The sequence below is a fragment of the Macaca nemestrina genome, chromosome 14 (genome assembly GCF_043159975.1).
Source record: "Macaca nemestrina isolate mMacNem1 chromosome 14, mMacNem.hap1, whole genome shotgun sequence".
Taxonomy (NCBI): Eukaryota; Metazoa; Chordata; class Mammalia; order Primates; family Cercopithecidae; genus Macaca; species Macaca nemestrina.
The window spans coordinates 64222936-64242931 of record NC_092138.1 but is presented as its reverse complement, the minus strand read 5'-3'; the positions used below and the strand labels follow the sequence as shown (position 1 = coordinate 64242931).

The 19996-nt window shown below is 46.9% G+C and overlaps 1 protein-coding gene across 6 annotated transcripts in view; it reads right to left on the bottom strand.

Annotated features, from left to right (window-relative positions):
- Nucleotides 1-67: 67 nt before the first annotated feature.
- The window catches only part of LOC105485706 (PHD finger protein 24), a 152927-nt gene continuing 132998 nt past the window's right edge, over nt 68-19996 (bottom strand). For 4 of the 6 annotated variants that reach the window (XM_071077949.1, XM_011748083.3, XM_011748086.2 and 1 more), the window contains 7 exons: nt 11281-11662; nt 10374-10559; nt 6648-6726; nt 6137-6342; nt 5634-5794; nt 5238-5336; nt 68-4918 (listed from right to left, as the gene is read on the bottom strand). In XM_071077949.1, the coding sequence (XP_070934050.1) occupies nt 4822-4918; nt 5238-5336; nt 5634-5794; nt 6137-6342; nt 6648-6726; nt 10374-10559; nt 11281-11658 (1206 nt within the window). In that variant the 5' untranslated portion in view covers nt 11659-11662 and the 3' untranslated portion in view covers nt 68-4821. Of the gene's footprint in view, nt 4919-5237; nt 5337-5633; nt 5795-6136; nt 6343-6647; nt 6727-10373; nt 10560-11280; nt 11663-19996 lie in introns of those variants that run through there. The other 2 variants (XM_011748085.3, XM_071077950.1) reach the window with 2 other exon arrangements.

The window sequence follows — 19996 nt, the reverse complement described above, 5'->3', positions numbered from 1 at the left end:
TGGTCAACAATGGGAAACCACACAGAAATGGCAGCTTCCCCAAACAACAAGAAACGGGAAGCCGATAGAGCATTACAATCGCTTTATTATGATTTCCACTGTGCCCAGCCTCAGGGCATCAGCTTCTTCTGGAGTGCTGTGAAGCCTGGGCCACGCAGAGGAGCATGCAGCTGTAGAGACGGGGATACAGGTCTTGGGGACGTTCCCCTCAGCTTACTCTCAAGTTACCTTCCGCAGAAAAGCACATGAAGGCATGAGGGACCAGAGCGCGTTGGATTCCCCAGTGTTACTCAAGTGTTCCGAGTCCCTCTCACAAGCTTGGGTTTGGCTGGGGGACAGATCACAGGACAACCCATGATGGCAGGAGGCTAACCTTGAGGGCCTTTGTGTCACCATGGCTATGGAAAGGCCTAGCTACTTATAACTTAATGTTCTCAACTGTGGGTTGTACCTACCCAGTGCTATAGAAACTGGAATGTGATTGGGCTTCTTAGTCACGGGCCCAGACTAGGGCTGACTCCCTTTCCATGCTCTGGGTCACTGGGGCATGTGGCCCAGAGGGAAAAAGCTTTTCCTTAGTGCTAGTAGAAATTCTGTAACCTGTTTGTTTTCTTTCCAAGGTTGCCAAAAATAGTGGCAGCAGAAAAGCAACAGCAGAGAAAATGCCCAGTCCCACCCCACTCCAGGGCTGAGCTGTCAGGAACAGGCACGATGCGTGAATATTCTCCACTCCAGGAGATCTCGCCATTGTCTGGGTTGCAGCCAGGGGCCCAGAGAGATATCCTGGGCAAATTCAAACTAAGTAGTAGGAGAAAGTAGCAATTTTTCAGACAAGAGCTTGAAATAAGGAAAAGAAAAAAAATTAAAAAAAAAAAGAAAATAGGAATTTTATTTCACTATAAATAGAGGAGGGGTAAAAAGGGACTGTGGTGACAGGTACTGCCAGGATGTCCTGAAGTTCTGGCATCAAAACTATTCTGCCTTTTAGGGCCACACATCTATCTGCCTTCACTCTGCTGGTCTGAAGGGAACATGGTTGCAGGATCACTAGAGCCAGCTACCAGTTCTCAGTCCCGCTTGAAGTTTCTCTTGGCTCTGGGGTGGGTCTAGCTGGCCTGAGGCCCTGCCAGGCAGCTTCTGCTGACCTTCCCTCTCAACTTTTGGGCTTCCTGGCACCACTCTGACTGAAGCTGTGAAACCTGCAATGGTTGAGGTTGTGCTTTGGGCTATGAGTCCTGGGTATAACTCTGGGGTTCACTCCCCAGGGAGGTGTCCTCTTCCCAGGCAGTTTAATTCTGTGCTTTCCATAATGGTGACAGGAATAAGGGGACCCTAAGACTTGGCCACTTAAGCAATGTCAGGGTGACATCCCATAGGGAGAAGCAGGGCCAGAAAGGCCAGTATCTGCCCTGCTAGCCCCAGGTACTTGGGCTGAGGGCAGAAAGAGGCAATGTCCTCATGGTTTCTACTGCAGCTGTCCTCAAACGAAGAGGGGCACTTGAGGGTTAGATCAGTACCTAGAGTGAGGGGACTACTCCATCCCTGGGATACCCTAGGGGCCGCTGCTCAAGTGTTCTGCTGGGGGAAGGCTAAGGCTGGGCTCAGGTGAGGAAGCCAAGGAGGAGACTTGGTTTCGTAGCCAGGGCCTCTGCTCAGCTGACCCTCAGTCCCTGCAGCTCTGCCACATCATCCAGCTGCCCCTTCATTCACATCTGAAGGTGGGCAAGAGGAATGCGAGGTGAAAACACTTAGGGCAAGTGGACTTCAGAGGAGCCTGTCTGTAACCCAGGCCTTCCTTGGTTAGAAACACTGATCTCAATTTTGGGTAGCCAAGAAGACTGAAACATTTTCTCTTACCTTATTAGAGTCAGTCGCTAATATTTGTACTTGGCAGAATTTCAGAGTCACAGTGACGGGAGGGGTTGAAAATGAAATGGGCTTCACTAGGTTTCTGAATGTTTTTAACATCTCTATACATACCGCATAGGGGCTTTGGGGATTAGAACACTGCAAAGGGAGATTCTGGACAGGGGGTTGGGGCAGGGCTTCTGCAACTCTGGACTTGGGGAGCAATGGCACTTCCCCTTTGGTAAAAAGCTAGATGACTGCCTGTGGAGAAGAGGCAGGCTGCTCCTTCGTGCTTTCCTGCTTCCTGGGACTCTTGTGGGCTGGGAACTCTATTCTTTGCTGGGGGAAGTGGCCCCTGGGATCTCAGTAGCAGGCCCTCACCCAGGAAGTTTGCTCTTCTCGAATAGGGAGAAGGGTGATCCCAAATGGGCCTGCTCCTGTTGTGGAAGAACTCCGGGGCTGCTTTGCCAGGCCCTGGAATATGGCAGGCCTGACCTGGCCCACTGACTCTCCTCCCTCACCCATAGAGAGCTAGAGACAGCAGCTCCAAAGAGGTAGGCATCACCTTGATCTGTGAAGGATCAGGGAACAAGATGGACTTCCAGTCCCTGTGACTGATGAGGCAGGAGAAAAATGCTGTTCAGCTCTCAAAGCCCAGAGCTTGTCTCTACTCAAAATGCCCTGTGAGATTGAGCAGCCCAAGGCCACTGGCACAGGAGACGATTTGCCAGGGGAGTAGGTAAGAGCCCCTGTGCTTAATGTGCTTTAATCTCAGTGCAAAACCCCAGGCCTGGCTGCTTCAGATGCAGTTCTTAGGCCCAGGAGTCCTGTGCTTTGTTTTTTTGACTAGACTGAATAATGGCCCCTCCTACGGCTCAATCCTGGGGGATGGCTGAAGAGTATTTCTAAAAGCTGTGGGCCATACACCTGAGCCCAGATTTATCTCCTGTCTGCTTCATTTCAATCCAAATAATACAACCCCAGCAGCTCCCCTGCTTCCAGCTAAAGGCGATTCCTACAGGAGGAGACTACACAGGGCTCTCATGAAGCCCCTGGCTGCAGCTCCCTGCTTTCCTCAAAACATTCAGCACTGAGCAGTGTGTGCCTTCTTCTGTATGCACCTGATTTAGCACAAGGGCCTTGAGCAATGAAGATGTGTTTGCTTCTGCATAACTGTGCTCCACTCCCTTTTGAATAACTCTTGGTAGTCAGATGTGGCTATGCCTAAGTCATTAGGTTGGAAACAGAAGCCTAGAACATGGATCCCACGGCCGGCCAAGATGAGCCATAACACACAGACTGAAGAATTTGAATTTGATGAGTACTTAGGAAGCGGGGGCTGGGGCTTGGAGGTCAGGCTTGGTGCTCTTGTAGCAGCCTCTGATTGCCCCAAAAGGCCTTCCATGCCAGGCCCAGGCCCTAGCCTGGTGGCAAAGGACATGTGGTTAGCAGTGAGGAGAAGCAGCCACTCAAGCCGTGTCTCAGTGACAGGGAGAAGGGGAAAATTTCTCCTTCTGTAAGGCTTTCCCAGGACCTTCTCTGCAGAGCCTCTTCTTAAGCCCCAGCCTCTTATCCTCTTTGTCAGGATGGCTGAAAGAGTCCCCGCTCAGGGCTCTGCAGATCTTTCTTGGGCTGTGGAAGGTGTCTACAGTGAGTTGAGCTGGAACAGTGAGGAAGCATGAGCCCCATTCTCTCTTCCTCCAGAGCGTGCTCTCGTCAGTCTCTGTGGTTGGTGACTTGGGTGAAGCATCTAACACAGAGGCTGTGGCTCCCGCCGGTGTGTTTGCTCCATTCAGGTCCCCTTGGCCCTGGGCCATGAGCTACCATCTGAAAAACAGGGGCCAAGAAGGCTCACCTTGATTTTTGACTATCCTGCTAAAGACTTTTTTTTTTTTTTTTTTTTTTTTTTTGAGACGGAGTCTTGCTCTGTCGCCCGGGCTGGAGTGCAGTGGCGCGATCTCAGCTCACTGCAAGCTCCGCCTCCCGGGTTTACGCCATTCTCCTGCCTCAGCCTCCCGAATAGCTGGGACCACAGGCGCCCGCCACCTCGCCCGGCTAGTTTTTTGTATTTTTTAGTAGAGACGGGGTTTCACCGTGTTCGCCAGGATGGTCTCGATCTCCTGACCTCGTGATCCGCCCGTCTCGGCCTCCCAAAGTGCTGGGATTACAGGCTTGAGCCACCGCGCCCGACCCCTGCTAAAGACTTTTGGACTCAGGTAACCTGACTGAGAGGTTCCTAGAATCCTGAGTCCCTGGGAGGGGCTGCCTCACCCTCTTCCAGTCAGGATTCTCCAGGCTAGTTGCCTTCTCTGTCACCAGGAATTGGAATTTAAATAAATAAAGGGCTGAACTTCAGTGGTGATGTTTAACTCTTTTCCCAACTCAGTACAGCCGAGGTACATAATACACACCTACTAGTAACAGCAGCTCACCGCAGAAGGGATTTTCAGTGGGGAAAGTGGGGCCCGTTAAGATCTCTAGGATCTCTAGGCAGGCATGCGAGTCTGACATGCCCCTTATTAAGAATCATTTGGCCGGAGATTTGTCTATTGGAAATTAGAACTGGCCTATAGAAGGGGTGAGTAGAGACCTCCTCCTCTATATCAGGGGCTTCACAAAGGGACTTTGGTCCTTTCTCAACCAAAAAGAACCAGGCTTCTGATGGCATGGACAGCTGGGCAGCATGTGTGCATGTGTGTAAGTGTGGTGGCAGGTCCCATCTATGATGTGGGGCAGGGATGGTTCAGGAGAGGATGCTGCCATAGCTCCCAGGGCTTCTCCTTGTGGCAATGCATTCACTGCCTCTGTTGTGAGGGGAATGGTGATTTCAGTGCCATAAAGCTTAGTGACAAATTAAGACGCTGGCAGTGTCCCAACCCCATGAGTCTCAGTGCCAGAGGTTGGTGGGGGAAGGGAGAAAGGAGAGAGGGGAGAGGACGTCACTGTCCTCAAACTGAGCTTCTCTGCTCCATGCTATCCTGGGGGTTTCAGGTGAATGGCTGCGCTGTTGGGGCGAGCAGCCAGGATGTAGAGGACATTCTCTTGCAGGAAGGTAGGCCAGTCCACAAATCTGGAGTGAAAGCAAAGAACAGGGTCATGAGGCTGGTTTGAAGACGCGTGAGCCCTGATCCTGGGGCAGCATGGCTTGGGCTACACAAAACTCAGGGAAGCTTGGCTCATGCCTGACCTGGTTATGGCTGGCTGTGCTACCAAGCCAACAGACCAGCTGGCTGGTCCTATAGACTTGGGTCAAATGTGCCTTCTTGGAGCCCGGTTTCTTGCGTGGGCACTTGCTGTTTTGGAGTGGGAGTGGGTAATACCCTCTCTTACTTGTGTGTTTTGTGGGGGTTCAGAGGGTACAAATGGCCAGGTGAGGAGGTCCTACTCACCTGGACTCCTGCTCTGTGGGCAGCAGGGTCTTGTCCTGACTCTTGCTGCTGCTGCTGGCTGGGCTGCTATCTGCAATGGGACCCACATGGCTGATACTGCTGGGCAGAGGACACATGGTTAGGAGTGAGATAGTGAAATGCCTGCCCCTCCCAAACTCTGGTAAGCCCAAGGCTCTGGACACACTCATCCAGGCTCTTCTGACGTGTGGCAACACCGAGTTGAAGGTAGAGGCTGCCCTATGTCCTGGCCCGTAGGCATCACCGTCCTCTACCTAATGCACAGGAGGCTCCTCTCTCAGCTGTTGGCAGGGGGAGCAGGGAGGTATGGAAGGGCCACTGGCATGGAAAAGGGAGGAGAAGAGGCTGAGTGGGGACTGGGACTGGTAAGGAGCAGACCTGACACTGCAGGAAGGAGCCTCTGGGAACTGTTTGTAAAACCAAGAGTGCTGGGCCCGGCGGCACTCTGCCTCACTGATGGTGCTCCCACTGCCCCGTGCCAGGAAGGCGGCTCGGGCTCGTTCCCGCTCCTTCACTGTCAGAAGCCTCAACAGAGAGTTCTGGGGAAGAAGAGACAAGATCTTAGAGGTGGAGATATCTTGTAAACTGCCAGGTCATAGAGAATCCTACCTCCATTACCACTTTTGCAACCTCCCTTAGAAACTGCCCAGAGCCTTTCTGGAGGCACCAACACTTCCAGTGCGGCCCAGGGCAGGTCAGTCTTTCTCACACAGTTTCCTCAGCCTGGGCAGCAGATCATCCATCACTGGATGGAACCTGAGCCCATTCCTGATTCTGGTCCCTGCTCGGGCAGGACCCAGTGCTCCCCCAACCTGCCCAGCATGCCTCCCAGGCCCTTGTCACCCAGTATCCCAGAAACATTTGCCCCAGCTGGCCCTCACCTGGGGACGCAACTGCTGCAGAAGCAGGAGGGACTCATGGGACAAGAAGTCAGGCCACTCTATGTGGCCTCGATGTTCAGGATCCAGGGCAGCAAACTGGCGGGCCGCCTGCTCTTCTTGCTCCTCACTCAGGGCCCTGTCACGGTCCCCCCGCTTGGCTGCTTGGTGACGGTAGCGCAGAAAGTCCTCCAGTGTCAGGGAGCAATCTGTGGGAGGCACCCTGTGCTGGCCATGCCCATCCTTCTTCAGCCTTAGGGCACTTCCATCACCTCCAGGGCACCCTTGGGGCCCCCACACCCACAGCTCTTGCTGAGTCTCTGCCTCCTATGGCCAGGGTTACCCAGGCTGCGACAGGGGATGGGTGACTCTGCTGGCTAACAACTCAGGAAAAAGGACCCATTTACCCTCTACCCACTAAATATGGAACACTCCTTTCGTGGTTCATCCTAGAAAGCATGAAGGAGAAATCTGCCCGGCCCCTCTCCATCCAAGTAGCACCACCCAACCTTACCAGGGATGACTTTACACCTCTGAAAGGTCTCCGTGAGGCTGTACATTTCCTCCTCAGTCAGCAGCAAGTTGATGTTGTCCTGAAAATAAGGAAGAGCTGAGTCGGTGGCCATACAGGCCAGTAAGAAAGGCCAGGGTCAAGGAGGCTAGAAATAGAATTTCAGCTGGAAAGCAATTCCAGGATCGTCTAATCCCAGCCTCCTAGTCACAATCAATGAGAGTGAGGCCCCAGAGAGGGGAAAGCACTTGGCCAGAGTTGTCTTTACTCTGGGGCAGAATCTTCCCGAGAACTCAGATATCCTGACTCCAGCACTGAGCCCCTTTACTAAAACAGTGGTTGTCTCCTCTGAGCTAACCTAGGGATTTCTTGGAAGTGCCTTAGGAAGCTGCTGCATGGAATAAGGGGGCTAGTGAGTAGGCAGGTTGTGAATCCCTGTCTCCATCAACCAGAGTGGCTCCATCTCCATCCCTTTTATCTACTTGGCTTCTGTGTTAGGCTGTGCTAAAAATGTATTTTAGTTAAAAAAAAGTTTAATCCTAGCTCTGCTCCAAGTGGTGCTGGCCCACTTGGATACAAAGTGGGTTGTATCACTTTAAATAACTCCAGAATGGTTTTAAAAGATGCCATCATTACAAGGCTCCTAAAGCCAAATGCGTTTTTTTGTGGTGCCACAGAAATTTTAATTCCAAAGGAACACTGATATCTTATTTTGTTGACTTAACCATACAGTCTTTAAACTATCAAAGATCCTTTCTAGTATAAGGTTACTTTCTTCCTCTGAAATACCAGCAAAGTACAAGAGCAGATATTTCATGAGTATTCATATGTGGATCTCATAAAAAACTCAAACCATTCTCTTTCTTCCATAACACTTTTTAAAAACTAATATATAATAGTTGTATTTTTCTTTCAAACCATACTTTCAACAAACACCTACTGAGCACCTAGTATATACTGGGTGCCACAGTGGTGTGTAACACTGTGAGATGTGTTCAGTGTGGCTGGGGCTTGGAGTACGTGTGTGTGCGTGTGTATGTGTGTGAGGGAAGGAGGGGGCCTACTATGAAGCACCTCCAGTACCCTTTATCGAGGCCTTTATTCTGAGGGCAAAAGGGAGCCACCAAAGGGTTTTCAAGTGGGGAGTGCTGTGGTCAGATCTCTGGCTGCTGTGTGGAAGATGGATTAGAGGGGCAGAGTCTGCAGGTGTGGAGAGCAGTTGAGGGCTGCTGCAACAGTCCAGGCAAGAAATGATGAGCAGCTAAACTGAGACATGAGAATGAAGAAGGGAAGAGAGATTTCAGAGATATTATAGGCGGCATCAACAGGACCTGATGACTCACTGGATGTGAGGCGTGAGGGAGAATAAACTGGGATTAGTAACTGGGGCATGGTATGACTATTCACAGAGATGAGGAGTGGAGGAAGAGCAGGTTTGGGGGCAAAGATGAGTTCATTTTGGGGCATGATGAGTGTGAAGTACTTGTGAGATATCAAGGTGAATAAGTGCAAGAGACAGGAAATTTAGGTCTGGACACACAAATATAGGAGTCATTAGTGTTTAGATGGTGGCTGTAGATGAAGTCACCCAAAGAGGGCGCAGTGAGCAAAGAAGAGTATTAAACAACAGAACCCTGAGAAACACAGGACTGAGACAAGAAACTAACAAAGGGCATCGAGAAAGAATGGTCAGAGACTAAGGCTGGAAGAGAATCAGTAGATAAGAGGGTACTGGATACCAAGCAAAGACAGCTGCAGAATGTGGGAGGTAATGTTAACGGTGGTTACATGACTGAGTTGGGATTTTATTGACTTTCTATTTTCTCTCATTTCCATATCTTATGCAATAATTCTCATAAAAATACTAAATCCTAAAGGAGAGAGAGAGGAATAAAGAAGTAATAAATACTTCAGAGAGATCAAGTAAGAAGATGCCTTAGGAAAGGTTAGTGGACTTGACAATTAGGAGGTGACTGGTGACCTTAGGAAGGGACAATTCTGCAGAATGATGGATGCAGATGTCAGATTAGATTATAGGTGGTTGAAGAACCATAGGAGATGATGAAATTCTCTTAAGAAGTTTGGCTGTGGGGCCAGGTGCAATGGCTTGTGCCTGTAGTCCCAGCTACTGAGGAAGCTGAGGCAGGAGGATTGCTTAGGTCTAGGCGTTCAAGGCTGCAGTGTTATGATCGCACCACTGCACTTCAGCCAGGTGACACCGTGAGACCCTGTCTCATAAAAAGAAAAAAAAGAAAAAAAAGCAGCAGCTTCGTTGGCTGTGAAGGGAAGGAAAGAAAGGAGAGGTACTTGGAAGGAGGCTTTGTAAAAAGCCCAGTAGAGCATGGTGGCAATGATGGTAGGACTGTGTCGGGAAGCTGGGGAGGCAGCATGTGTTCCTGGGGGTTAGGGAGGTGACCCCTTCACCCCAGTCCTATGGCAGCAGTACATCGCAAAGCAGGGTGGCTGAAATGAAAGGCTGGCATCTGGAAGGGGCGACAGGCACTGGAGAAGGTCGCTGGTACAGCAGGGTCTGCTGCAGTGTACTCCAGGGGGACAGGTGTTTAAGCAGCTGAAAATAACTGTTCCATAACAAGCCACAGAGGAAGAGTTATTTGTTAGAAAGTGGCACATCTCTGCTTTCGTCTAAGCAGCAGGAAGAAGAGGGGGATCAGCAGGCGCTCCTCACTCTGAAATCAATAAACAATGACGATATCTGCAAGACAACAGATGCATAAGGCAAGACTTGAACTCTATTCAGGTGTAGTGAGAAATGGCTATAAATCTGGCTTTCAATGGAAACCTTAGACTCCGTCCTTCATTAAAAGTTAGAAGGCATATATATATAATCTGCGAAGTTCTGAATCAATAGAGCTTTGTCATTTAATTCACGTAATAACCACTTCAAAGAGGAAACGCCAATGCTTATGAGTCAGGTGGCAGGCTGAGTGAGGATCTGAGGCCTAGGAAGTTTTCCTGTAATAGGATCTACCCCTACTGGAAGCAAGCTAGTTAGGATCTCAGGTTAGTTTTCAGATGGATACAGTGAATGACAACTATAGACTATTAGAGAAAGAACTGCTCCAAGCAGAATTACTTTTGAGTAATTAGGCCCCAGTCAATCTCCTAGCTCAGAGGTTCTCTACCGGGGGTGATTTTGCTACCTTCACATTGAGATGTATGCTACTGGCATCTAGGGGATTGAGGCCAGGGGTGCTGCTAAATATCCTACAATGCACTTGGCCCCCCAAACAAATAACTAACCAGCCCAAAATGTACTGAGGTTGAGAAACCCCATCCTAGCTCTAGGTCTCTTGTATGTACCATTGGAAAATTCTTTTTTTTTTTTTTGAGATGGAGTCTTGCTCTGTCACCAGACTGGAGTGCAGTGGCACGATTTCAGCTCACTGCAACCTCTACCTCCCAGGTATAAGTGATTCTCCTGCCTCAGCCTCCCAAGTAGCTGGGACTACAGGCACGTGCTACCAGGCCCAGCTAATTTTTGTATTTTTAGTAGAGACGGGGTTTCACCATGTTGGCCAGGATGGTCTCAATCTCTTGACCACGTGATCCTCCCGTCTCGGCCTCCCAAAGTGCTGGGATTACAGGCGTGAGCCACCATGCCCAGCCCATTGGAAAATTCTTTAGGTCACTGCCTAAAATCAAATGTTCTAAGACTGGGCCTCCAGGAAAAGTGCCAAGTCCTCTGCTGTCCCTGCAGTCCAGACTTACACAGTAGTGGCAGCTCCAGCCTGTTTCTGTGTGGGCCATCTCCATCACCTCCGCTGCACTGTCTCCTTGGATGTAGCCCATGCGGCGCAGGCAGCCATCATGGAATACCCTGGTGCAGACCCTGCACGGGAAGAGGCTCTCAGCTGTCCAGACCTCGCAAACATCACACATCTCATCGTTGACAACCTGCAGAAAGATGGCAGGAGGAAACAGGGATGTGAAAGCATAGGCAGCAAGATTCCAAGGCCACGAAGCACAGAGCTACCTGCATGGGGCTGAGCCTTCCCAGATTAGCCTAGAGGAACAGCTCCAACTGAAGCCATTGTTGAGGTTTTCTTTCTGGAGGACAAGAACCAGGAGGTCCTTCCAGTTGCTCACGTCTTTGTGACCATGTTTATGAACAGGGAGCTACTGGCACTTTTAGAAAGAACAATCTGTTGTGAGAGATTGTTCCAGGCTTTGCAGGGCATTTATCATCCCTGCTTTTCTTGGTACCAAACACCAGTAGCCACCTGGTGTTGTGACCTCCCCAAACTCCTCCCTCCCAAATTTCCTAATGCCTCCTACAGAGTGTAGTGCTATCCATGGTTGAAAACCCATAGCAGCGGGGAAGAGGGGGAGAGTCGACAGAATACCTGCCAGAGCATCATTCTTTATCATCCACTGCCTCAAGCCTTTAACATAGATGAATCCAGGATATAACAAACATTTTATTCTTATAGAAGATATTCAAAGATTGTTTTGGACTCAGTTCCATTTTTCTGGCTTTGAGGATCACCTTATCCACATCCATCCTTCCTGTCCTGCTCCCTGATGCGCTAAGGCTTGAGGATCCTGTCCTAACTGGATACTCACAGGCTCCCTGATACGCTAAGACTTGAGGATCCTGTCCTAACTGGATACTCACAGGCTCTCTGGGCTCCAGGCAGATTTCTGGAGGTTTGTCATCATCCAGCTTCCGGGTGGGGCGGATGAAGGCAGGGGGCGTGAATCGGATGGTCCTGTCAAACTCCTCAGGCTCCACGCCGCGCCCATCTCGGAGCCGCTCCCAGGCTGCACGGCCGGCACTTCTCTCTTCCTGGACCGCCGAGGTTCCTGCTTCTGCTTCTCTGTCCTCCTGCACCTCCTGGACGGAGCCCTCTACAGTGCCACGGCGGGACCCTGGCAGCTCGCCTGTGCGTCGGATGGAAGGCCTGTCCCGCAGCCCATCCTTGAAGGCAGACACAGCCAGACTCACCTTCTGCACCTGCTCCACTGTCTGCCGCTTGGACATCAACACCCCCATGGCTCTGTGGACAAAAAGCAGAGGGGCATAAGTTCAGCCAATGGCTGAGGATGTCAGGCCAATCAGTTTCAACCTAAGTGGCAAGTGCTATTAAACAGTTTCTCCCTCTTCTAGAACATGGTGGGGGTGGAGACAGCACATGTTAAGGATCAGAAGATGTTGGTTCTACTTCTTTCCTAAATTTTATGTATTTATGTATTTATTTAATTAATTTATTTATTAGAGATGAGGTCTTACTATGTTGCCCAGGCTGTTCTTGGACTCCTGGGCTTTAGTGATTCCCTTGGTTCAGCCTTCTGAGTAGCTGGGATCACAGGCCTACCACTTGCCTGGATGACTTTGGTTCAATTTCTGACAGGCCTTGCAACTTCGGTTTTCCCATCTATGGAATGAGGGCTATCTCCCCAGTCCACTTCACAGAGATGTTACGAGGATAATGTAAGAAAATGGGCTTAACAGTGCTTTGTAGACTGGAAAGCACTCTATGTGCATGAAATGATATCTGTCTCCCTTCCTGTCCTAAAATTAATTTAGTCCAGGGGTCCTACACCTCTGCTACTTCTAAATGGTTGGAGACTTCAGAATCCAAATTTCTCCTCTACCCTGCAAGAAGACTCAAGGCTTAAAGCAAGCTGGCAGCAACACAGTTCAGGCCTTTTGACACAAGAAAAGCTCCTTCAGTAAGTACCATGAACAATCCATCTGGGGCTAATCCTCAACAAATGCCTACTTTTTAAGTCAATAAACTCCTAGTTTTAGAGGATTCCTGAATTAGTCAGTAAGGGAACTCTGCCACCCATATCCATGTGGTCAAGGTCACACAAACACTCCTTTGCCCCCTCTCATTAGTAGCTGTGCCTCTCTGTGGGTCTGTTTATCTATTACAGACACTGGCCTATTACAAAGCTCTAAGGTACCTCTCACACTTCTAAGGTAAGGCTGCACTAATGTCACTCCCATATTTTCTGTTTTAATTCTTCTGAACTGTTCAAGAAAGGTCTATATCCTTTACAGGTTAAAAAGTAACATCATCCCTGCTCTTCTCTGCAGTACCAGAGCACAGCATTGGACAGTGAGGGCATGACAGGGCACATTGCAAAGCTGGTCTGCTATTTCCTAGCCTGAGGAGACTTTGTGGAAGTCAGCTGGGGAATGCTTTTTCTAAGTAAAGTGGAGCAGAGTCCATTTTAGCCTTGCTCTCAATCCATTCTAATCAAGGCTTATTGAACAGTATTATGTGCAAGGCACTAACTGCTCATCATAGGAAACAGAAGACAGGAGAACAGTCTCACCACTCAAGCTACTTAATATTAGAAACCAAAGAAGTCAAAGTGCTGACAGTACCTAAAGGATGGCGAGACCCACCACACTGCTGGTGGACAAAGTGGACCCTGAAGGATGCATAGGTGGTTATGCTCAGTTTGTTTGGGGAAAAAGGTGACAGCAGGTAGGAGGAGAGGTAGGGCCAATTCGAAGGTTACTATTAATATCGTAGTCCAGGCAAGAGGTAGAGGGTTTAAACGGAAATGATGACAGCAGGAATAATACTGACAGAGTGTATCTGTTACCATGGAAATAGAATTAGGGAAATCTAGGAATAAATTGATAATTGATTGGATGAAGGACAAAGGGAAAGAGGGCAGTCTTTTTGTTTTGTTTTTGTTTTGTTTGTTTGAGACAGAGTCTTGCTCTGTTGCCCAGGCTGGAGTGCAGTGGCACGATCTTGGCTCTCTGCAACCTCCGCCTCCCCTGCCTTAGCCTCCTGAGTAGCTGGCACTACAGGCGCGTACCACCACGCCTGGCTAATGTTTTGTATTTTTAGTAGAGATGGGGTTTCACTGTGTTAGCCGGGATGGTCTCGATCTCCTGACGTCATGATCCGCCTGCCTCAGCCTCCCAAAGTGCTGGGATTACAGGCGTGAGCCACCGCGCCCGGAAAAAGAGGGCAGTTTTAAATGGACTAACTAGAAGAATGGTAGTGCCACTTACAGAAATTGGAAATAAGAGGGATAATTAAATTAGATTTTGTACATGTTGAATTAAAGATGTCCCTGGGACATTCAGGTGTCATGTTACCCCCTGATTAAAACTTTCAGTGCTTCCTACAGCTTTCAGGAGAAGTCCCCAAAATCAGTCTCTTTACTGTGGCCTGTGAGGCCCTGCAGGTCTGGCCTTCTTTCTTTACTCTGTGTCCCAATCATAATGGCCTTATTTCAGTCTTTATTTGCTATACTCCCTCTGTTTGGAGGAAGTTTGAACATTCCTCCCCACCTGACTAGTGCCTATTCGTCTATCAGAGCTTAGCTCAAGTCTCACTTCCTCGGGGAAGTCACTGCTGACTCCAGTCCAGGTCGGAGTGCTCACAGCATCATGCCCTTCTGCTCTGGGCACTTACCTTTGTCATTACATATTCAATAGGATGATTACTTATCAATGTCAGTTTCCCCATTAGACTGTTTTATCCCACACAGTCCTTATCTCCATTGCCTAGCAATGTGTCTATTAAGCATCTAACAGAATAGATTCTTAATAAACATTTTTCAATTAGCTAATTAATTGTGGAGAATTCTTTTTGCTTTAAAAAATGAAATCTTAATACATGTACTATCTGATGACAGCCCCATCTTCTTTTCGGAAACACTGCTTGTATGTGCCACAGTGATGTGAACTCCTACCCTGCTCAGGTGCTTGCCTTGCCACTACTGCTACCAAGGAAATTCATATTCTTGAATTTATAAACTGATTGATAGAAGAGGAAAGAACCACCTCCCCGACTCCATTTATAAATTTGTTTGTAAAACTGAAGTATGTGACTAAGGAACATTGACTTTAAATACTTCATACTGCCTTAAAGGGCAGTGGCACAGGAGATTTATTGAAGAAAGATTTATTGAGCAAATTCAGGAAATCATTTAGGGTATTCATGCCTCAGTGGACAACTAATAATAAATTGTAATTAAAAGGAAAATATCTTAATCCCCAAATAAATTCATAAAAAATTGTGATTCAGAAATCATTTTTTCCATCAGCTGAAACAAATATTAAACAATAGGGAAATGAATTATGTACCTACCATGAAAGACTAAACAACATGGAAAACACTGACATAGAGGTATATTTATTGGTGGGAAAGATACTCAAAATATGCAAACATATTCACAAAAATAGCAAGTTACAAAAATGCTCATGCTATGATCTAAATTTTGTACTGTATGTACTTTTAATCTTTTTGTAATCTGTATTTTCCAGTTTTCCCACATGGTACCTTAATTAGATAATAAAGAAAATCTTAGGGTTGGCAACTTGGCGACTTGCTTTTGTTTTGGGTCCCCTGTTCTGTGATTCAGAACCTGTTGTTAGTTGCTTTGGGCTTTAGTTCTCTGTCTGTTGATGAGTGCATTTGGAACATATAGTCTAAAGCATTTAGAATGCTCATGTTGTTTTTCATCTTCTTTTAAAAGTTCATATGACCTAACGAGGGAATCTAGCCAGGGTGGGGTGGGGATGGAGAGAAGAGTATGTATATGTTAAATTTTTTGCTGAGGCTTTGGACCCAGGGGGTTCTTGAAGTGACAGGGCTGGGCCTTGTAGTCCCCAGATGCTGCTCAAATGCCTCATGGGCAATAGCATGTTCGATGGCTGGGTGGGATGCAACTCCCCAACTCACAGTGAGAGAGGCACCCCAAGAGAGAAAATACAAAACTGACAGATAATTCTTCATATTTTTATTTGAGCATATTTTTATTATGAGCATTTACATTTGCAGACCACTATGTTTTCCTCAGAAACCCCAAGGTATGTTTCTCAAAACTTTCAACTGTGGCTCAGAATAAGAAATATATTTTATGTGATAACCCTGTAGACACATGTGTTTATAGATCTGCAACTGAAGTCAAAATTTTGTGGAGGCCGGGCGCGGTGGCTCAAGCCTGTAATCCCAGCGCTTTGGGAGGCTGAGACGGGCGGATTACGAGGTCAGGAGATCGAGATCATCCTGGCTAACTTGGTGAAACCCCGTCTCTACTAAAAAATACAAAAAAACTAGCTGGGCCAGGTGGCGGGCACCTGTAGTCCCAGCTACTCAGGAGGCTGAGGCAGGAGAATGGTGTAAACCCGGGAGGTGGAGCTTGCAGTGAGCTGAGATCCGGCTACTGCACTCCAGCCTGGGCGACAGAGCGAGACTCTGTCTCAAAAAAAAAAAAAAAATTTTTGTGAAACAATCATACTTTTACTACATGTGATGCTCCCTGATATTTTCTATCCTATTTCATTAGAACAACCCTGATAGTGACTCTCTGAAATGATTTCATGACCTACTAATGGATTTAAATCTGCAATTTGAAGAACATGCCTCTAAAAGACAAGGATATAAGGAAAGTGCTGCCCTTAACTGATGTGGTGCAAGATGAACAGTGTATTCAAGCTTCTCTTAAGAGTCTGTGTGGTTGGAAGATCCACCAGAGATGGACAGCTACTAATACACCTCTGACTAAAGAAAACCTATTGTATCCAAGAGGCTGATGCTCTTTCATCTGTGGGCATATGTAAAAAACAAAATTAGCCAGGCATAGTGGCACATGCCTGTAATCCCAGTTACGTGGGCAGCTGAGGTGGGAGAACTGCTTACAGGGCCCACGAATTCAAAACCAGCCTGGGCAACATAGCAAGATCTCATCACATTAAAAAAAAGATTGATTGATTGGGGCATTCTTTTTACAATGATTAAAAAGATGGAAACAAATCAGGCATGGTGGCTTGCTGCTATAATCCCAGCTACTCGGGAGGCTGAAGCAGGAGGATTGCTTGAGACCAGGAGTTTGGGTCTGTCATGTGCCATGACTGTGCCTGTGAATAGCCACTGCACTGAAACCTGGGCAACACAGTGAGACCCTGTCTCTTAAAAAAGAAAAAAGGTGGAGACAACCTCAATAGGGAAATTACTGAATAACTTGTGATATATTCATGCTATTAAAAAAGAGAAAAAATGATTTAATTATTTATTTTGAGACAGCAGCGAGGGGGTCTCGCCATATTACACAGGCTAGTCTCGAACTCCTGCACTCAAGCAATCCTCACATAGCTGGGACTACAGGTCATGCTAATTTTTGAAAAATTTCAAGCAATCCTCTCACATAGCTGGGACTACAGGTCGTGCTAATTTTTGAAAAATTTCAAGCAATCCTCTCACATAGCTGGGACTACAGGTCGTGCTAATTTTTGAAAAGTGTTTAAAGAGACAGGGTCTTGCTATGTTGCCCAGATTTGTTGATAACTCTGGGGCTCAAGTGATTCCCCGCCTCAGCCTCCCAAGTAGCTAGGATTATAGGTTCCAGCCAGAGCCCCCAGCTTGATTTAATTTTTTAAACATAACAACCAGAGCAATGATTCTCAAATGGTGAATTGGCTGGATCCTGCAGCAGGTGGGAAGTATATATCAGAAACACCAGGAGGAGGGGAGAAATAAGTGAGTTTCAAGAGCTTATCAATTATATATTTATATTTGGAAAGCAAACACTAAAAACCATCTCTGCTTTGTGTGTGTGTGTGTGTGTGTGTGTGTGTGTGTGTGTGACATAGACTACAAAACAGTGAGTTTGACAGTATCTTCTTGGTTCTTAGGGCTATACAGCAGGTACTAACTCTCCAAATAGTTGGAGGCAGCCTCCTCCCAAAAGTTATATCAGAAGTTTTAGGGAACAATCAAGAGACTTTCATGTTTATCAGAAGGAAGGCATACACTGGAAAAAAATAGTTGAGAAACACTTATTTGGAGATCTGGGAAAATACATACTAAATTCACATTTTCAAGAACGATTCATTAGAGGAAAACCACTGGTATGCATTTGTTTTTGGCTTTTTCAGATGTTTTAATAAAAGTTATTGAACAAAGACCAGTCAGTTAGGAAGTTACTCTATAAGTGAACTTACTCATTAACAATGAATCAGCAAATTAACCACAGACACCTCCCAACATACTGTAGATCCACTATAACCCATTATTAACTGTAAGGATACCATTATTCTTTATAAGGATACCAAGAATAGCTATGAAGCTATCTCCATGGTCAATTATGTCATTGCAATGGTTTTGGGAGTTTATCCTTAAAGCAATTTCTATGAAGACTGAAGCTGACATCTACTAGCAAAACAAACATGAACACTTTCCCGTCCTGACCACAGGCTCTTGGAGCACTGCTATTCCTTTTACCGGAGATGGTTCAATCTTGTAGACCATTTTATGCCTGTAAGGGCAGAAATGCAAAGTAGAACTATTCACAGTAAACCATCAAAATCCAAACAAGACCACCAAGTCATTTTGAATTGACATGGCTTTGACACTGACAGTAAACTGTGAGGACACAACAGAATTCAGCTTTAAAAGCGAGTCTAAAACTCTTAACACTTAATGGAGAGGATCAAAACTGTATACAAAAGACACTTTGATTAAAAGTGTGTGTGCTGAAATATCTAAGATGTGCACCTGGGGTGTTTGAGAGCTTAACAAAATCAGCTCAAATTTTTAGAGAAACAAGTGGTAGTGATTGGTGCCAGGTAAAAACAAATGCCTGTGGAGAAAAACCTGGCCTCTCCAGTGCTGGAAGAAGTCCTAGGAAAAAGAGAGAGTTAAAAGGAAATCAAGTTGCAAAGATCCCACAAATTATACCTAATGATTACTTCTTTGACTGGTGGGTGGGACTGGGGGTTTCTGCCTCCCTAAAAATGATGAAAAGAGGCCAAAAAGATATTGTCCCAAGAATTATGTGGCTGTCAGGGAATTTGTGGTATCTAGGGAAGGCTTGGAAAAAAACTCGGGAGAGGAGCAGGTGATGGTAAATAACAGCGGGACAAGAAGGTGGAAGAGGGCCGTCTAACTAGAAGAAACGAAAAGAGCAACAAGTAGAATCTGTCTTGGGTAAGAGAAGCCTGTCTAGATGTGTTTCTCAGGCAGTAAGACATATGTGGGCAGCTTGGAATGTTTGCAAGACACACCCATTTTCTGCAGAGCACCTGCTTAGAATTCAGCGGGATTAGTTATAAGGGCAAAGTGGTGGGAGCAAGAGGAGGAGGGGCTGCTCCGCAGCAGGAACTGATAGAGAAATAAGGAAGGGGAAGGCAGCTGGGGAGCCTCAATTTCCCAGCACTCTTGATAAAGATTCAGAGCTGTGGAGAGCCTGAAAGGCAATACTCCTAATAGGAGTTTCCTCATGCAGCGTGTTAAATGTAAAGTACATTTACTGATTTTCTCTTCTTAAAATTTATGTTTTCAGATCAGGGGTGGTTCTAGGGTCTCACTGTGTTACCCAGGCTGGCCTCAAACTCCTGGGCTCAAGTGATTCTCCTGCCTCAGCCTCCTGAGTAGCTGGTCCAATCTGATTCTTGGTATGGGAATGGAGGCTGTATAAAAGGCTCACAAGCAAGTAAAAGTGGCTGCCTGGAGGTTAGGGCTTCCCTAGGAAGGAACAAGGCAAAGAAAACCTCTGAGTGAGGAGAAAACGAAAGACAACCAAAGAGAATGGGCTGAGCAAGCGGAGTAAAGGAATCTGTGCTTCACTGAGATCAGGAGGGAGAAAAGTAGAGATGGTTCTTACTGCCTTCCACAGAGCATGTGACACTCACTTTTAATCAAAGCTTCTTTGAATACAGGTTTGATCCTCTCCATTAAGCATTAAGGGTTTTAGCCTCTTAAATCTTTGTTGAATGAATGATGCAGAGATGACTGGGCAAGATAAACAATTTATTTAAGATCATAGTGTCTTTTCTCTTTATCAAATTGGCCAGAGAGACTAATCAGACCAAATCTCCAAAACTCAATTCTAGAAACTATGCAGTCACCAGCTCACATCATCACATCTACTCTATTTCCCAAGAGGTGGCACCTGGACATTGAGTCAGGGCTAGCAGGGATGAAAACACGAGGGTAATTTTTCTCTGACTACAAAGGAGAGCTAAGAAATTCTGCAATTTAGCCGGTTTCTACAATCACAATGGTAAGAAAAGAGAAGCCAGTATTACCAAGGTCAACAGTCCCCTGCATTTATGCTGTGTCCTGTGGATATGGTGAGGCCCACGGAGGGCAGTTGCCTTAAGGACACAAGTAGAAAGTGTGAAAATGTATTTCCTTTGTCCTGGATTTGAAATTTAGCATGAGCAGTATCTGCACATACAAGTGAAAAATTTCAAGGCGGTCAACAATTGGCTCCTGGAAGCATGTGCCCGAAGGACTGGGAGCCTTAGGAAAAACCACATGCCTAACACAGAAGGTGACCAGCTGCAAGATTGTGGAAAATCAACAGAACCAGGGTCTGAAAAAAAAAAAAAAAAAAACAAAAACCTGAAT